At 37.4% G+C, this 17,454-nt stretch overlaps 1 protein-coding gene across 3 annotated transcripts in view; it reads left to right on the top strand.

Annotated features, from left to right (window-relative positions):
• jing (AE binding protein 2 jing) overlaps positions 1 to 16,892 on the top strand; it is a 134,408-nt gene extending 117,516 nt beyond the window's left edge. For all 3 annotated transcript variants that reach the window (XM_090110479.1, XM_090110480.1, XM_090110481.1), the window contains exons 2-6: positions 4,019 to 6,785; positions 7,065 to 7,244; positions 8,720 to 8,861; positions 9,463 to 9,670; positions 13,121 to 16,892. In XM_090110479.1, coding sequence (XP_089966605.1) covers positions 4,019 to 6,785; positions 7,065 to 7,244; positions 8,720 to 8,861; positions 9,463 to 9,670; positions 13,121 to 13,514 — 3,691 coding nt within the window. In that variant the 3' untranslated portion in view covers positions 13,515 to 16,892. The remainder of the gene's footprint in view (positions 1 to 4,018; positions 6,786 to 7,064; positions 7,245 to 8,719; positions 8,862 to 9,462; positions 9,671 to 13,120) is intronic.
• Positions 16,893 to 17,454: the final 562 nt, after the last annotated feature.

Here is a 17,454-nt window from a genome sequence, read left to right as displayed (position 1 = left end):
GTATTATATTTAAAAATAAATATATACAGATAACATAAGAATATAATAAATATATATAAATACATATACTAAATATACCAAATAACACACAAAATATTATAATATAATAAATGATGTCTCATACAAAATATGATATCAAGAGATAAAATTAAATATAGCAACACAATATTATAATGATAAGAAATGGTTTTTAACCAGAGCTTTAAAACTACTAATATTTTTCGCCCGCCTGATGGATTCAGGCAGAGCGTTCCAAAGATGTATAGCACGAACAGTAAATGAGGAGCCGTAGAAATTTGAGCGATGAACCGGTGTAGAGAGAGTTAGAAGATTGGAAGAGCGAAGAAAGATAGAGCTATTTTCACTAAGATAACTAAACTGATTTTTAAGATAAACAGGTGTTTTAGGGTCAAACAGAACACAGTACAGAAGCTGAAGTATGTGGGCGTCCCGGCGAAGACGAGGGGGGGGATGGGGGGATAGGGTAGTGTAATTTAGTAATTTAATTTAGGAAAGTTTCGTATTATCTTTAGTTTTGGGTATGTCGTATGAATATAGAAATAACTTAAATTTTAAACCGATTTCTGAATGTAATAAATCTCATCAATTATTTCTAGTTACAAAAACAGATGGCTGTTTTAACAAACTATGTTACTTTTCCTTTTCTTAGGTTTTATAGGTTTATTGGATAATCAACTAATAACAACATTTATTTGGGTGTGCGTGAACAGGGTGGTGAAATAGGTCCTTCACCTTCACTATTATTATAAGGCCGTACTTAATGCAGTCAAACACTGAAAAGATAAAACACTGCTGTTTTCCACGAAACAAATGCTCCGTTCGTATTGCAATTTATGCAGCGAATTTTCCCATTAATTACATCTTTGTAATAACAACTACGTGATATTACGCGATACGCTGATACTCGGCCATGCGTACTATATGCGTCACTATTCCATAATATTATCGAGGAAAATACTGCTTACGTTATGGTTTTAATCTGCTAAATAACTAGAAACGTTAAAGGGATATTCCGGTGTCGCGGTATATAAATTAGGGATTAGTATTCTCTTGCTTAGTTGCCTGTTTGCTTGATCGTAATGCGATTGAGCTTAAAAAATATAAATGTTGCGAGTACGGCGTATGCGCGGATTAACTAGGTATGTAGAATAAAAGGAAATTCTTATTATGTTTGCGGTTGTCTAGACGGAAATAATAATTTTGTGTTTAGTTTTGTCTATTTTCTGTGGACAGTCATATTAAAGAACTAAATTGTTTGTTGTGTTAGAATTATGTATATAATGATATACTCTACTGTGACTGTGATTGGCTGTTTCTCTGATAGAAGTGTCCCAGTAATTTTAAACACCAACTTTTCACTCGTAATAGTTGGAAAACTTTTAATCTAATGAAGCCATGAATAAAGGGCAATTTTTAAAACTCGTATAAAGCTATAAATCAGCCACTTTATCTCTCGGTGCGTGACTTGATGCACATAAACTAGTGCAAGCTACTGTTAAAATATGCTAATTGTTGTGTCCGACGGACGTGTGTGCGCTTAATTTGTTGGACGATATTGTCAAGCCCGTGGCTTGCCAATATGCGTTTTTTAATTCATATAAGTATACACATTATATGTTGGTATTTCTTTTTTTAATAAAATGTTTAGATTCTTAAAAGTGTCCAATAACATGCTTAGTTTTAAACTATGTTTTATGTCGCAAATTAACTGTCTGATCATTAAGGCTTATACATGCGCTAATAACCTTGACCATACTTGACGGATCTCAAACCTCTCCCGCTGCACCTTATTTTTTCCTCGCATTTTGTATTTAAAAAGATACTAATCAGTGAAACAAAAAATCCTCGTCAGGGATTGTTGTGTAACTGATAATTTATTAAACATAAAATTTTCAGAGCTCTAAGTCAGCAGGTTACGAAGTTTATAGAGTATTTGCGGAAAAATCGATGACCACGGCACATTTTTTTTCTAGAAATCTATTAACTTTGGAAAAAAGTCCTCGCGAGCAATTAAAGATCAAAGACCATCCTATTTTATATATTTTTTTCGGTATTGTGCTTTATGTTGTACCAGACTTTATAGAGGTTGAACATAGTCGAAATTGCCGGGTAACGCCTTAATCACAGATAAATCGTATCAAACATAGCTAGTTAAATCTAATCATCAATAAGAAAAATGTATATTTTTATTGCTGTGGTTCAATAATAACAAAACAAAAACTATTTATTAAGATGGTGTTTGACATAAGTTCTAAAATATAACTATTCCATTCATCTAAAGCTACAGCGGGTAATAATTTCACAAACAAATACAAATAAATAACGTCACATAAAACTGCTACATCTATACGCGTTCAAAATGCATCGCTCTCGTTTATTTTTACACGTTTCGTGTGCACTGAATCTGCGTTCAGTTTATTTATTTGTTTTCCATGAAAATTAAGTTGAGCGACAGTGCCAAGATTACAATGTAACATTGGCGCGGGTCATTGGCCGAAATCGGCGCGAGTCGCGACCTTGCCGGCTCACCTACATATGACTGCCCACTTTTCCTTTCGCCAATCCGCAAAAAATATAAGTCGATCCGCATCTCTAGCCGCTATGATCGAATCTCATGTATCGAGATTCGAATGTGTTATTAGAAATTTGATTTGTTTTTTTCTGATTAGATATGTTCGTGTCGTGTTTAATACCTTTTTACTTAATTAGAAGAAATGAAGAATTGAAAAGCCAAAAAATCTCCCATAATTTAAATTTGTTAGGCGCCAAGACAATCTCAAAATTAATGACGAAAATAATCCTCGTCCCATTAGAGGGGACCCGATATTATCGGAATTTTAAACTTAAATGGGATTAACGATCTTCAACATTAAATTAAGATCCCCCAATAGATATCAGAGACGTGCTTGGCGAATCTTTTCTTGCAAAAACATTTTAAAAAAATTGGGTCAATTATAAAAAAAGCTTCTCTATGACGTGAGGGAAAAGGGGAGTGCGAAGCCCTAGTTATGTGTACGTTGTGGCTTTAGTAAGGGCGAGGGTGTACCCTTGAGCCGAGACGTCACCCCACCCGCCCTTTCCACTTTCGATGCTTCATTGTATTAGTATTCTTTACTGCCAAACCGCAGAGCTCAAATTCCTTTGTAAACGAACGAATTTATATTACTCGAGACCTTTGTTCGATGATCCACACTATACCTGGGGATCCTCTAACAACGATCTTCAAAAAGAAAAGAAAAAATTATTGAGTTATTTTTATATTTTTCACAAAGGTAGATAATGTAGCGGCCGTTTTTTGTATGCACAATAATAAATCTTCATTGAAACCGTCAGAGAATAGATGCGGTATGAGAGTTATTTCTTAATTCGTCATAGCGGACAGTAGACTGTGGCACTTACGTGCTGTGAATGTCACATGTCCAAAAATAATAATAGTAATGCGCGTCGGTCAGTGCAGCGTCTGGTTGCGTCACTGCACCGAGCGGCAGGGCATTGCACCGCGCGTCCTCTTCACAACTACCGACTACGGAGCACTATTGCCGTCTCGCTCCCGCAATCACTCTTTCTAACCTCGTGTAATATCGATCGCAACCATTCAACAGCTGATTGTCATTAACATATCCTAGCATTAGTCTAGATTGATAGACGATGTATATATGCATGCAATAATGTACCTACACTTTGATTGTTACGATTGAATTACAATTACAAAATGTTAAATCACATTATGTTGAAACAACAAGAGAAACGTAGTATGCTGTTAATAATATTGAGACAGTTTTTACCAAATGTTTATTTCAATGAGTATCATTGTAAAAAGTTTTATCGTATTATTTGAGTAATTATAACTTACTTTTAGACATGTTATGGAGTTATTAGCCAAATGGATAGGAAGCGGAACCAATTATGATTTGATAAGTTTCATGAATACCAACATTACAAAAATCAATGATGAAATAAAGCAGTACAAAAACTGATTGCATTATTTTCTTTCCAGTGGCGTGGCGGTGCTGAGTCCGACGGAGAGCAGCGGTTGCAGCGGTAGCGATATCACCGAGCCACGTTCGCCGCGTAGCCCCGAATCGGGTTGCAGCACCAGCGAGGAGAGCGCGGGCGTGCGTATGCCGCCCTGGGCGAGCGACCCGGCGCCGCCGGCTCCGCGACGCCTCGCGGCCCAGCCCGCGCCGGTCCGCCGGCCGAACCCACCCGTTCATCGCCGCATCACCGAGTACTTCAACCATAAAATGAAACCCCAGAACAGCCTCAAGCGAGACTCCAACTCTGTCAACAACGATGACATCAAAAAGAAGTGCCTCCCCAAAAATGGTGTAACGCAAGATCTCGAAAAATACATCTCCTATCTATCGCAAACGCTAAGTCCCAAAGTCTTGCTCGATGTAGGAAAACAAGCACAGGCTATGCATAAACCGCTGTCGCAAATGACCAGCATAGATCCTAAACCTACAGATCTCAGTAAACCACCTTCAAATGCCAACGCCGATAGCGTGCTCGATTACTGTAGGCCTAAAGAAAGCAAGGAGGTGCACACGATGAACGGCTTCGTAGAAGTACGACAAGTATCTGAAAAGATCAACAAAGATAAGCTGTCGTGTGGGGTTCTAAATGGATTAGTTGAAAATAAGAAAATTGAGCGTGATAAGAGATTAATATTTGACCCATCCGCCAAAATAAAACCTAACCTTAATAAACAGAACATCAATAATTCCCAAAACAACAAAGTGCCAATACCGGGATCACACGAAATGTTTGGGGTGAGAATTGCACCTGCCACTTCCATGAATCAAAATAGAAATAAAGTTTCAACTTTGAAGACCGAAGCAAAAATCAATGGAACAGTTAGCTATACAACAAAATTAGACAGTAGAATGAATGGTGTAACGCGTGGCTCTAATAACTTAAATTTGGTAAACAAACCCATTGCCGCTAAAAAGGAAACCGTGAAAAAAGCTAACTTGGCACCAAAAAGAACCAACAGGAAGTCCTCAGCGTGTATCGCAAATAGTAAAAACCTCACTTGGTCAAAGGCAAACAACCTCAAACAAGTCCAGTTGCAAAAACAAAATTGTGTGAATTCCGTTTCTAGTACCACGTTACGAAATATGCCGGGCGAGGCGAATACAGCACCAAAGATGAATATTCCAAACGGTGTTAGACAAATGTCGATGACAGTTAATGGCAATTTAAATAGCCTGAATGTACCTGTAAACAATTTACAAAATGGTCATCAAATAAATGTTCAACAGCCGTGCAATGGAACGGTCACATCAACGAACTTATCAACGTTTATGGCTGTTCCGCAAAATGTCATGCTTACTACATTAAGGATACCGCAAAATGGGTTGACTGCTCAAACGTTGAATCAGCAGGGTGGTATCGCTACTTTGAACCAACAAGGAAGTATAGGAACCATTAACCAACAAGGCAACATCGCATTCAATAGGCCTAATGTTAATGTGACAAGCCCGACAAAAATAAATGGACAGTTTGTGTTTCCACTCGTACAAAATATTAACGGGACTGTAGTTCAAATACCTAACCTTATGGCGAAGGTGCCAAACTTTGTCCTTCCACAAACACAGCCTTTAACCGCACAGCGGCAGAATCATATGCAAAATCAGCAGACGCAAATACTAATCAACGGTACGTTGCTGAAATTATCAAATGCAATACCATCTTCGTTTCCGCCTGGCAACAAGACGAATCCTGTCTCAAGTCAGCCGATTTCTGTTCTCAACAAAGGCTTTCCTGGAATACAAACTGTTAATGCAATGACACCGCAGAAATCTAATCATTTTAATGTGAATCTAAATCATCCGATGTTGGTTCCCCAACCAGGCTTTATAGTTACTTCAGTGCCAAACGTCAAAGAAACTTGGAGTTATTCTACAGTAAATACCGCCTGCTTATCGCATTCTACATATACAAACCCGATTGTTCAGCACCCACCGCCCATAGTACCCACATTTAATACGCAGACTTTGCACACGAGTAGTATACCAATAGCGCCTGTGAAACCTCCTGATAACCCAATCCAAGGCACAGAGCCACCTAGCAGTACAGTTAAGGAGACAGACTTAATTGAATTAAAAAATCAAAAGTGTGATATTCCATGGCTGTCTAAAAATGTTAATAATAACATAGTTCCATTAGATTCTAAAAAAATCACATCGAGGCCTTTTGCTGAAGTTAGTTCGGGTAAGCTTGATGATTTGATGTCGGATAAAGTGACGGATAGTGAAGCAATAGCGGCGTCAACGAATAAGTCGTCGAGAAAAGAGAATGTGCCTGAAGAGATTAAAATTGAAGAGGTATCGAGAAGCGAAGAAACTGTGTTCACTCAAATAACTGTGTTAAAAGACGTATCATCGAATGTCGAAAGCACTGTGATAGAAGCTAATTTTAATAGCGCTACAACGGAATCCTCCGAGTCAGGGATCGGTACGGATAAGTCGATAGATTCGCCGAGTGACTCACAGGGTAGCAAGGAATGCGACGAGGATTCCTCGTTGTTGTCGCTGAGTGTGAGTGTGAGTTCGATAGACGCGACGAGTCAGTCGGAGTCGCAGAAGAGTCCTATACTTAAGCAACCTAAAACGTTAAGGTTTCCGCCTAAAAATCTTACGAAATCTGATAGTGATAGAAGGACGTCTAGTTCAGACACTACATCTACCGTTAGTGTGTGCCAATGGGAGAATTGCAAGCTGGAATTTGATAGTGATTCGAGTTTATTGGAACACTTGCAGGTTTGTATTATATTTTATAGTATTTTCTTTAAAACTGTAATAAACTAAAGATCAAACCATATTTTTAATAAATGCGCAGTAGTTTAAATTTGTGCACTAATATTAAAAATTAGTTCTTAAAACTTAACAGGTTATTGGTATCAGATTATTTAAATGTATTTTTATTTTACTTATCAATACATATTTTTCCTTCAATCTAAAGTCGAATTTTGATAGTAATAAAAATATAACATTGAATAGAAGAATAAAGTATTTAAATGTTCAAATCGTACATTTCAGTCCGTCCACGTTGAAACGCAAGTAGGGAAACAGAACTACGTATGTCTCTGGCAGCAGTGCAAGGTCCGCGGGAAGCCCTCCTGCTCGCGCCTGTGGCTGGAGCGGCACACGCTCTCGCACGGCGGCAACAAGCCCTTCAAGTGCATCGTCGACGGCTGCGACAGAAGATTCTCCACTCAGGTACAATTACGTTCCAGTACAAAACTGAAAACTCTTCTTGCAGAACCCAGGATACTCATCGCCAAAACGATTCCACAATAACGCGCTCGCGTCGTCCTTGAATGGGTTATTGTCTATGTCGTTCTGGCGGTCTGGCATTTTGGTCGTCAGTTTTGCTCGTCGATAGATCCCGGTAATCTGGATTCGAAGTTATCACAGATTTGCATGTGTCTCTACTCTCTGAGTAGTATACGTTTGTCTGATTGCCCACTTTTTGTTATTAGCTTGAGAATCGATTGGATGCGATTCACTAACCACCTGTCCGCAGTTTTTGTTGTTTTTATCGCCTCTTTATGACCTAATATTTTTATATTATAAAAGCAATTAACACCCGCTTTCCCCGCTTCAAGATTGAATAGCTTATTAATCTTTTAACTTACGCTCTATTATTATATCGTACTATTTGCATTTCCTTCAACATTTCACTTATGTTTATTCCCTGGGCACGCCAGCGGAGCCGTGGGCAAATAATTCCGAATCCCTGATTAACGAGATCTATTGACACTCCATAGACTTAGTTTCTTCTCTGCTTTTATTTTCAAGCTTTATCCAGTCAATAGTGATTGGACCATGGTAATCTTCTAATCTGCTATTTCCGTATTTACCCATGTAGGGTCTCGGTCGAGTTTTCTAAATTTTTATTAATTGATCACATTGTTTGCTTCTACGTGATTCAATTACTTGTTGACCGCGTGGCGTGTCACGTATACATTTTGTTCATTTCTTAATTCATCTCCGGTTGCCAATTCCACAAAATTATTAGCTCGTTCTTTTCTTCGTTTGTTAATGTCATCATTCGATATTTATTAGTTATGCCGTGACGTTGCCACTTGGATATAAATTGCAACATCGTAGTCTTCGGATTTTCGGGAACAATAAACTGTGCTTTGTGTTTTCTGTCCTAAGGTTGAAGGAGGTTGGCCTGGTGGAGTTACAACGAAAGCGACTTCTTTTGTTATTGTTTTTAAATGCCATTCTTTTGTTTATTTTTAACTACTCCGAGATGTGCCAATGCTGGACTCACTGGACGATCCATACAAGTATTGTGTTAGCTAAAGGTTTATGAAAAATGATCACGGTTTTCTATAAATGTATGTTGAAATGTGTCATTTGTTTTTGGTTTTCCTTTCCGTCGTATTTATGAGAATGCAGGATTTTCATGTACATGACTGAGAAGGAAGGAAAGAATAATATAATTTATGAATGAATATTTTCCTACAATTAAAATATTAATAGTAGTAACAAATCTTTTTCTAAAAAATTAATTAATTCAGATTTTTATTGTTTATCCTTTCGCAAAAAATATCAAACAGAATCTTTTAGTCATGGGGTTACTGTTCCACATTTGCAAAAAGATCATTTTACACGAACTGAGAGCTGTAGAACATGCCGTCTATTTCTTTGCCATGGTTACAGCATTGTATCGATATTTCCAGACCTTGTTGGAGCGACACGTGAACAACCACTTCAACGAGTCGTCGCAGTCGAGCGGCACCGGGCGGAAATCTAGTGATAGCTCGTCGAAACTCATACGCAGGAATGGCAAGAAGCTGCGGTATAGGAGACAGCCTTGGTCGGGTGAGTGTTGATTTTGTAAAATTTTATTTTTATTAAACTGTTACCCACCGCATCACTAGCATGTCACTCAGTTAAATAGGACCCGTGCTATTCCAAACTATCTTTGTACAAGGTAACCTAAAGGTCTCATCATCATCCTATTTTTGTGTGAAGAATAAACAAACATAATATATCCATACGGTATACATTCTTACAAACATTTGATGTTAATATAATTAAAGTAGGATAAGTAATTATTGAGGTGAGGAATTTTAATGATATTTGATTATTGGTTTAGTCTCTACTTCGATGGGGGTAATAATAACTTTTAACCATTTGAAAAATTTGACAAAAAAATGTTTATCCGGGTGAAGTCGCTGCGAAGAGCTACTAAATACAAACTATACAGTATGCAGCATTTATTTATTCTGTAGCCAATTTCCAGTGTCACACTTTTTCGCTTAATCTGTCTAGCCCCGGAACCACAGACACAATAGAAAATCTATTGTGTCTGGGACCGATTGGGCCCATTGGAGCTAAATGGGTTAATAAACGTGTTTTCTTCCTTTTGTCTTCTTCATATATTCGTTGGAAATTCTAATTATCGAGTATACAATTCCAGCGCGCATGTTCGACTTCTTCGACTCGGGCATGATGGAGGGTCTCGCGTGGCGGCTGTCCCGCTGCACGCGCTGGCGGCTCGGCGGCGCCTGCCCGCTGCGGGAGCCGCCCGGCCGGCACACGCTCACACTGCATGCGGCGCTCACTGCTACCAGAGCGGCGCCTGGGGGCAGGAGAGAGGCCTTGATGACGTACTATCCGCCTAATGTGTGAGTATGGGGTTTATTCTGTAGTGGATGTAAATGGGGGGTGTTTTTTTGGGTTGATGGTAGGGCAGGGTTTTTAATGGTATGGTTTTTGTGTGGTACTAATAGGGTAGTGTGTGAGAATGTGCTTTTGATAGTGTTGTAGTAGGGACGGGGGTGTCTGTAATGGTGAGGTTACTCGTCTAACGTGTGAAAATGATTGTATGAATGAGTGTGTATGAGGCCCGCTGCGCGAGCCGCCTAGTGTGTGAGTATGCTTTGTTTTTGGTAGGGTAGGGCAGGCCTTACCCCTTGGGGTGTTCTTTGGGTTGGGCAATTTTAGTAGTGGTAGGGCAGGGGGAGATTTGGGCTGGGTGGTTTATAGGTGTTGAGTAGGGTAAATGGAAAGGTGACTTGACTAATGTGTGAATATGATTATATGAATGAGTATGTGTAAGTATGGGTATGTAGTATGATTGGCCACACGCTCCTTGATGACGTACTATCCGCCTCATATGTGAGTATGGGTTTTATTTGGGGTAGGGCAGGAGAAGGGGTGTTTTTTTGGGTTGGGTGGTTCGTTGTGTATTATTTTGGTTAGGTACTTATCAGCTAATGTGTGATTGGTTGTTGTTACGAGTGTATATAGGTGTGAAAGATAACGTGTGAGTATGGTCGTTTGCTGATAGATGGAAGGGTTGTTGTCGAGGTACTAAACGGCTATTGTGTGAGTATGCATTTTTGATAGTGTGGGACTTTTTGATTGAACTTTTAATGTGTGGCACTTATGTGTGTGCTTTGTTGCTGACTAAGGGTAGAGAAAGAGGGAGGGGGTCTTTTTTACGTTGTGTGGTTTTGTTGTGAATCGGGTTTTGGTAAGATACTCGACTTAAATGTATAATGTATAAGTATGTGTGCTTAATGGTTTGGTGGGATGGTGGTGATGCATAACTTGAAATTCAATGACTTTAGGAGACCAATGTATGAGTGTTTAAGAGATTTTATTTATTACCAAGATTTAGTTTTTATTGGTCAATGATATGTACTATAAATAAAGTCAAAATTGATATCTTTATTTTAAAATTAACTTAAGTATGTGTAAAAGCCCATGCGAGAGATTTTTGTGCAAATATGACTTATAGTATACGAGTGTTTTTTTTACTAACTAAAAATGTGGTGAAGTTGAAGCAGTTGAAGCAAATAAGAAATATTGTCTATATGAGAGTTTATTGAATGTCTAAAGAAACAATGAAAATAGTAATGAGAAAGAAAAACAATAACTATTTTGGTATTGTGTGGTTATTATGGAATGAATATGCTGGAAATAAAAAAGGACCAGCAGTTGTAAAAAACATAGTATTTGTTTTAAAGGGAATGTTATTATTTATTAGTATCATAAGTTTTTTTATTTCAAAATACTTTTGATATGGTCATTCCGTAATTTATAACAATATAATTTATTCATTGAAAATTATTTTATGAAACTAATTTAAAAAGTAATTTATACTATGTATAACTTAATAATAACTATTGTTCTAAATCAAAAGTATTTATACAATGTTTGTATACTATGTCTCATAACAGACATTTATTTTAATTTTAACATATATTTTCAGGTAAGAATTTTCAATACTTTATTACCCAAATCACGGAATAAGTTTTAGATGGGATTTATATAAATAGCTTAAATATGCCTTTATGATATAATGAAAATACGAGATATTCACTTGGTAACTTGGAGATTTCTATGAATTATATAGAAATATTAATTTGTTTCCAATATTTGCAGCGACGAAATTCTCGAGTATTTTTGTTATTTTATTAACAAGGTAACGACGAGGTGGGTTATGTAGTCAGTGTTATCGAATTTCAAAAGTTATACTAATTTTCGTTTATCATTTCGGTAGATTATTTTTGTATGTTCATGAGAAATGTGATGGTCCTTCAATTATTTCATTGTGTGATTTTTCTTAAAGACATTCATTTTGCACGTGTAAGGCTAAATTACTTTATAGTTTTTGAATTTGGTGTTTAGAAATAGTTTTTTTATTCAAATCATCATTTTCATAACCTAAATTAAGTAATGTTAAAAAACGTAAATAAATAAATAATATAGTACATTATTTTATTTCGTACTTAAAAATCAAGGAAGCCTAAAATTGGTTTGCTCTAAGACTGCACAAAGAAATGTCTTCCACAATATTCAAAGCAGATCTTCGCCGACAAAACTGTAAGCAAATCGAGTGGCTTTAAATCACAATTATATTTTAGTTCTAGCAGCATTGCTTTTAATAACATTATTATGCGGATGTTTGTGTACTTCTTATATTATATTTAATTATTTTATATTTATACCATTATCATATTTACTATCATCTTTAAATTTAATTTTTTATTAAGTTTATACTTCCTTACTAACCTTATTAAATCTTAATGAAGAAGATGTTTCATAAGCGAATGAATCAATACTAGTTTTAATTTATACCGTTTTACATGTTTCTCTTATTCTTAATAATAATCTGTAAATGTAAATTTTGTCTGTGCAAAGTACAATATGAATATATGACATCATAGTATAATTCCAATTTTTTGCGAATAATTTAAGTACCTACCAAAATTGGCTTTTCCATTTTTTTTCAATTAAGTATTTAAAATTTAAACTATAAAAGTTAACATGAAACATCTTTTTTGTTATACTTCTCAAATATACGACAAAAACAAGAGGTACACAAGATCCTTACACAGCATGCTTCCCTTTCTCGGCCACACAGAAGCATCTTATGAAGTTGCTAGCATAAAACAATGATACCAATGAGTTTAAAGCCAACTTGATTGAGTTTAACTGACAACCCACCTCATACAATTGGCGAAAATCAATACAAATGATCAATGCTGATGCTAGCAACTCAATGGGTTGCCCGCCCATATTAGCTCGTAGTTAGCAGCTTCAGCATTGACTAGCATTCACATTCATATTCAGATTTTAACGTGATAACGTTTTTAAAATCGTTTGAGTCGGGTGACATGTTCAGAAACTTGTGTCACACCAAAACCTCACGAGCGCGATCGCAGGTATAACGAGAGAGAGACGGACCGATCTCCCGTCTCATCTCGAGCGCTGCCACCAATAAGACGTTATCACGTAAACATCTCGATCGTAAACCTACTTTACAAACAACCATTTTTTTTCCTTCTCAATGTCTTTTCATTTCTCTTTAGCTTATTAGCGTGCATGTTCACTTTTCACGTCGGGCTTGCAACCCAAAAAACTGCAAACACGAGCCACGTTCCTACGTAACGTCAGATAACAATGACGTTAACAGTTGAGCAAGAGCGCCATTTTCCTCGTTGCCATGGTAACAACCGCGCATTCCGCGACGGTTATAAGGCGCGAATTTAGTGGGCCGTGGTGTTTGCAGTCACATTCTGTGTGGCTTTACTTTTACAAACAATAACGTGTCTTTCACATTTCAGGATCGAAGACGAGTGGGTGCCCGAGGAGGAAGTGAAGCAGATCAAGCGAGTGGAGATATCGCAGCTGCCGGTCCACACGAAGGTGGTGTTATACGAGCAGTTCTGCAGCTCATACAAGAAGACACCTTCCCCACCGCCCGTGAGGAAGACCCCCGCGATACAAGCCCAGCCGTCCAGACTGTTACCTCTACGGCAATGCACTTCGTCGAGATTGCTCAATAACTTACTAGCGAAACAGAAGTCGCTAGAAGTGAAGAACGACTGCAATGCAACCAACCTGCCGATGGTCTACAGGGAAGAAGACAGGAGTGACAGAAGCGAAGTCAGCGGCGCTAAGAAGAGGAAGTTGGGGCGTAGGCACGGGGGAAATGCCTTCTGGCCCAGTGGCCGGTAGACTATCACACTAGATTGGGACTTGGACAGACTGAATGTTTGTGAAGCAATAATTTTACAATACGACAGATTTGATCCAAAGAAGTAAATTAAGTAAGAAAAAAATGTGTGCGTGTACTAGTGTACACACGTAAGAAGTGAAACTTCTTTATGGCCTTATTTTTCAAAAAATAATTTACTATATGCAACTTTACAGAAATACGTCGAATCACGCGTGGTAGGGATAAGAAAAAAGATGGCGCGTAACGGAAAAATGTTACACTAATTTTTTTCCAACTCCGATAAAGAAGTTTCACTTCAAAAAGTGTTTAGATCCAAGTCCCAATCTCTAGATAGAGTAGGGTGACAGATGTTGATTGTCGGTGTCTCCACTCTCGCCCGAACGGAATAATTCACAAGACTGATACATACTTTTATATAAGACTCGGTTTCGAGCGACGCGACGGTAGCGAACAAATTGTAAATAGTTAGGAAATGTATATTGTAGGGCGTTGCGAAGTGTACATTAGTCGGAGTTAGGTTAGCGGCTAAGTTAGTGACGACCAGCGATACGAATCACTGCCAATATTGTATATAGTAGTATATTAGTGACGGACCGATCCCGTACGGTCCTATCGACGCGTCGGGCGTCTCGACCGCTTTCGCTTTACGGTGCCAATTATTTTATCGATATCGATGTCGATGCGTGACCGTTGTTTTCGTCACCAAGTGCCTCAATTAGCACGGTTCTACCATAGCAGTGTTCACATAGATGTAACCGCGTAGTCATATCGATTCGGTGTTAGGTTTAATCGATTTTTTATATCGATTCTCGTATCGATCGATTCAATCGACGCTCGGAATCAACAGCTGTCTCATAACGTCACTGCCACGTTGCGTTTATCTACAAATTATCATTGCGGTGTTAAAAGAGCGATTTATAATCGACACACTAACTTAATACAAAATCTATTATCACCAATAAAAACCATAGATAAAATAGACATTGCTCAAATGGTTTTGTTCCTTTTTCTTTTGTATTGTAAATCGCTTCTTGAACACCGCGAATTGTGCATTAAAGATATGAATAGCAATAATAATGTGTGATAAGAATTTAGACGACTTATATTGACGCACAAGGTTTTTAGCAGTTTTGAGCCAACATACAGTAATCTCTGGATACTCATGTTATATCGTATAATTGGTAACTTTTTTATTTTTGTATCAGGAACCGTTTTATGGTGTTGTATGGTTGATTTTTGTACTTTTGTACTCGGTGTGTTATGGAGTGCAGCGCTTTGTCTTTGATGATGGTGATAAATAGGTTATTAAAGATAATATGGAATAAAAAGCAATATTGATACAAATGTAATTGGTGAATTTTAACAGTAATAAATATAGAAGTTGCCTTTCATATAGCTAAGTTTCGAGTTAAGATAAAACTAAAGATTTCTTCGAAATCCATCGAAGCTTTAATACACTATCAACAAAGACAGAGCGTAAAACAAACCAGCCATTTGCGAAGTTTCTGTACGGTCGGATTGCCTTTTTAGCAATAAGATAGTTTACATTGAAATGTAATGTTGTGTTCCGTGCTCACGCGATCTCCGTAGTATTTTTAGTTAGTGACTGTAGTTAAGTTAGGAAATGTGTGTGTCGACAACCGATTGCAAGGAGGGGGGCTCCGACGTAAATCAAATTTGAATTCAAATTCAAACTCGATTCGCGACGAGCCTAGCTAATGATCGCCCGCGACGAGACGGAATCGGCCTATATAAGTATAACGAGTTAACGAGGGTAGTTTTAGATAAATGTATATAAATTATAATTTCGATTCCGTCTCCACAACGCGGGTCGGACGAGTCAGCGGTCGCTGATGATTTAAGTCAATATAGGAAATGTTAGTTCGGCGTGTTCGCTTTGAGTCTCATCAAAACGGACACATCGAATAGGGACGGACCCAAAGACGCGTTAGGAAAATTTCTTAGTCAAGTTGGTGCCTGTTTGCTGAGGACGATCGTGAAATATCTATGGAAGCCTTCCAATGTACTGATTTTTAGTTTTTCGTATTAAAATTGTAGAATAATTTTCAGCACTGATACGAGTGCCATATTGTATCGGCTTTTTATATTAATTTGATAATTGATAGTCAATTGCGACACCAAAATCAGAAAGACATGTTAGTGTGTTTCTCCGTGGACTTAATTTGATCTCAGACCAATCGGCAACGGAATTTTTAATGTTAAAAACGGCATCGGATTTGATCGTTTGCTTAGATATTCATGTGATTCGATGATTCCTTCATCTAGAAATGTTTCCACATTGGTGAGGTTTAAATTATATTGTAAGTAAATCGTGTTTGTTAATTCTATTAATATATCAGACCAAATTTGATGACGTTTTTGAATAATATGTAATCGCTCAATATATAAAAATTGTTAATTTGGGCTCAGAACATAAGTGGCCTAGAAGAACGCTTGAGTACAAATTTTATTTGCAATAATATTTAGGATCGATTGTATTTGGAGGTATTTTCGGTAATATAAGCCCCTTAGTAGTAGCCATTCGAGTCGTTAGGCAGAGAGAAATATTTTGTGATCGAATACTTGTTAGCGGGGTACTAAATTAAAATACATATTGGACGCGAGCGAGCGTCGAGATGATATATTTTTATCACTGCCACAATAGTCATAGGGAAGGGAAGGGTGCCTTCGTAGTTGCTCATCTCTGAGGTTCATTTCGTTCAGTTTCGGCGAACAATATTCGGGGAACAAAACCGCGGGCAATTCCTATAGTAACCTGCTTTGTGTTGGAAAGGAGGGGGGTGGCGTGAAGCACATTACCACTGCGGCTGAGCCCTGACCGATACGATTGAGATAATTAGTAGCTACGGTAGATACTTTGGTCACGTGTAAATAATTGTGTATAAAGTAACGCAGGAGTAATTTGGTTCGCGCCTGAGCGAGGGGCGGGGGAGGGGGGGTAGGCTAGCTGGTAGTACGTTGTCTTTCAACATGTTTCCTATATTATCCGTTTATTATATGAATGTTCTCCTTTATTGTAAATGTTTGACCCATAAATGCTATATGCGGACGCGAGTCCCGGATAGTGTGCACTACTTTATTCGATTTGTAGATATTTAATTATATATAGTATAATGTTTAATGCGTTTCATTTGCTTGGAGCCGACGGTGAGATCCGAAATTTTATTATAATTTGTCCCGCGATGGGCTATCTACCTCAATTAATTATTTATCACACATTTGGGCATAATAATAGTGAATTACGTTACTCGAAATGAAAAGAAATTTGTTCATTGTAGTGATTGTAAGTTTTTTAATGGTTTGTCCACGTCACAAGTACTGTATCTTATATTAAATACATATTGTATGATTGACTATTTCGTGTTTTATTGTTTACCAAATTCCAATGCTGGATACTTATTGTTTCACACACAGATCTATTTGTGGTTCAGGTACATAGTAGGCCACAAATTTTGATTTATAACTAAAGCAAGAATAGATTACACTCATATTTAATAACAGCAGTAACAAATATTGAAGATTAATGATTCAATCATAAAATGCATTCCGATAATTTATTATTTGAAATAAAATATACAACTCATATTATGCACCTCCTCATTTAAATACCTATACAAAAAGTTTACTATGATGTCATAGTAAAAGTGAATGAATTCACATAATAATATGAAGGAAAGTGGACACTGATATAATATTATGTTAACACAAACATAGACTACATTGAAATATTTACCACGACTTATTTTCAAAAATTTGATTCAAAACATTTGCATATACTAGGCATTAAATTGAATACTGAAAATAAGATCAAGTTGTTACATAGTAAAATCTGCAGTACCTATATGCAGTATATATGCCATGGCCGCCGAAACCTGTTGACCCGATTCCGACTAATTTTACCATAAATGAATTTTAAGC

This window comes from Colias eurytheme, chromosome 15 (assembly GCF_061535395.1).
Source record: "Colias eurytheme isolate Ceu_HAF_F1 chromosome 15, ilColEury1 Martin Lab GWU primary, whole genome shotgun sequence".
Classification (NCBI taxonomy): domain Eukaryota; kingdom Metazoa; phylum Arthropoda; class Insecta; order Lepidoptera; family Pieridae; genus Colias; species Colias eurytheme.
This window is presented reverse-complemented; position numbering and strand designations above follow the sequence as displayed.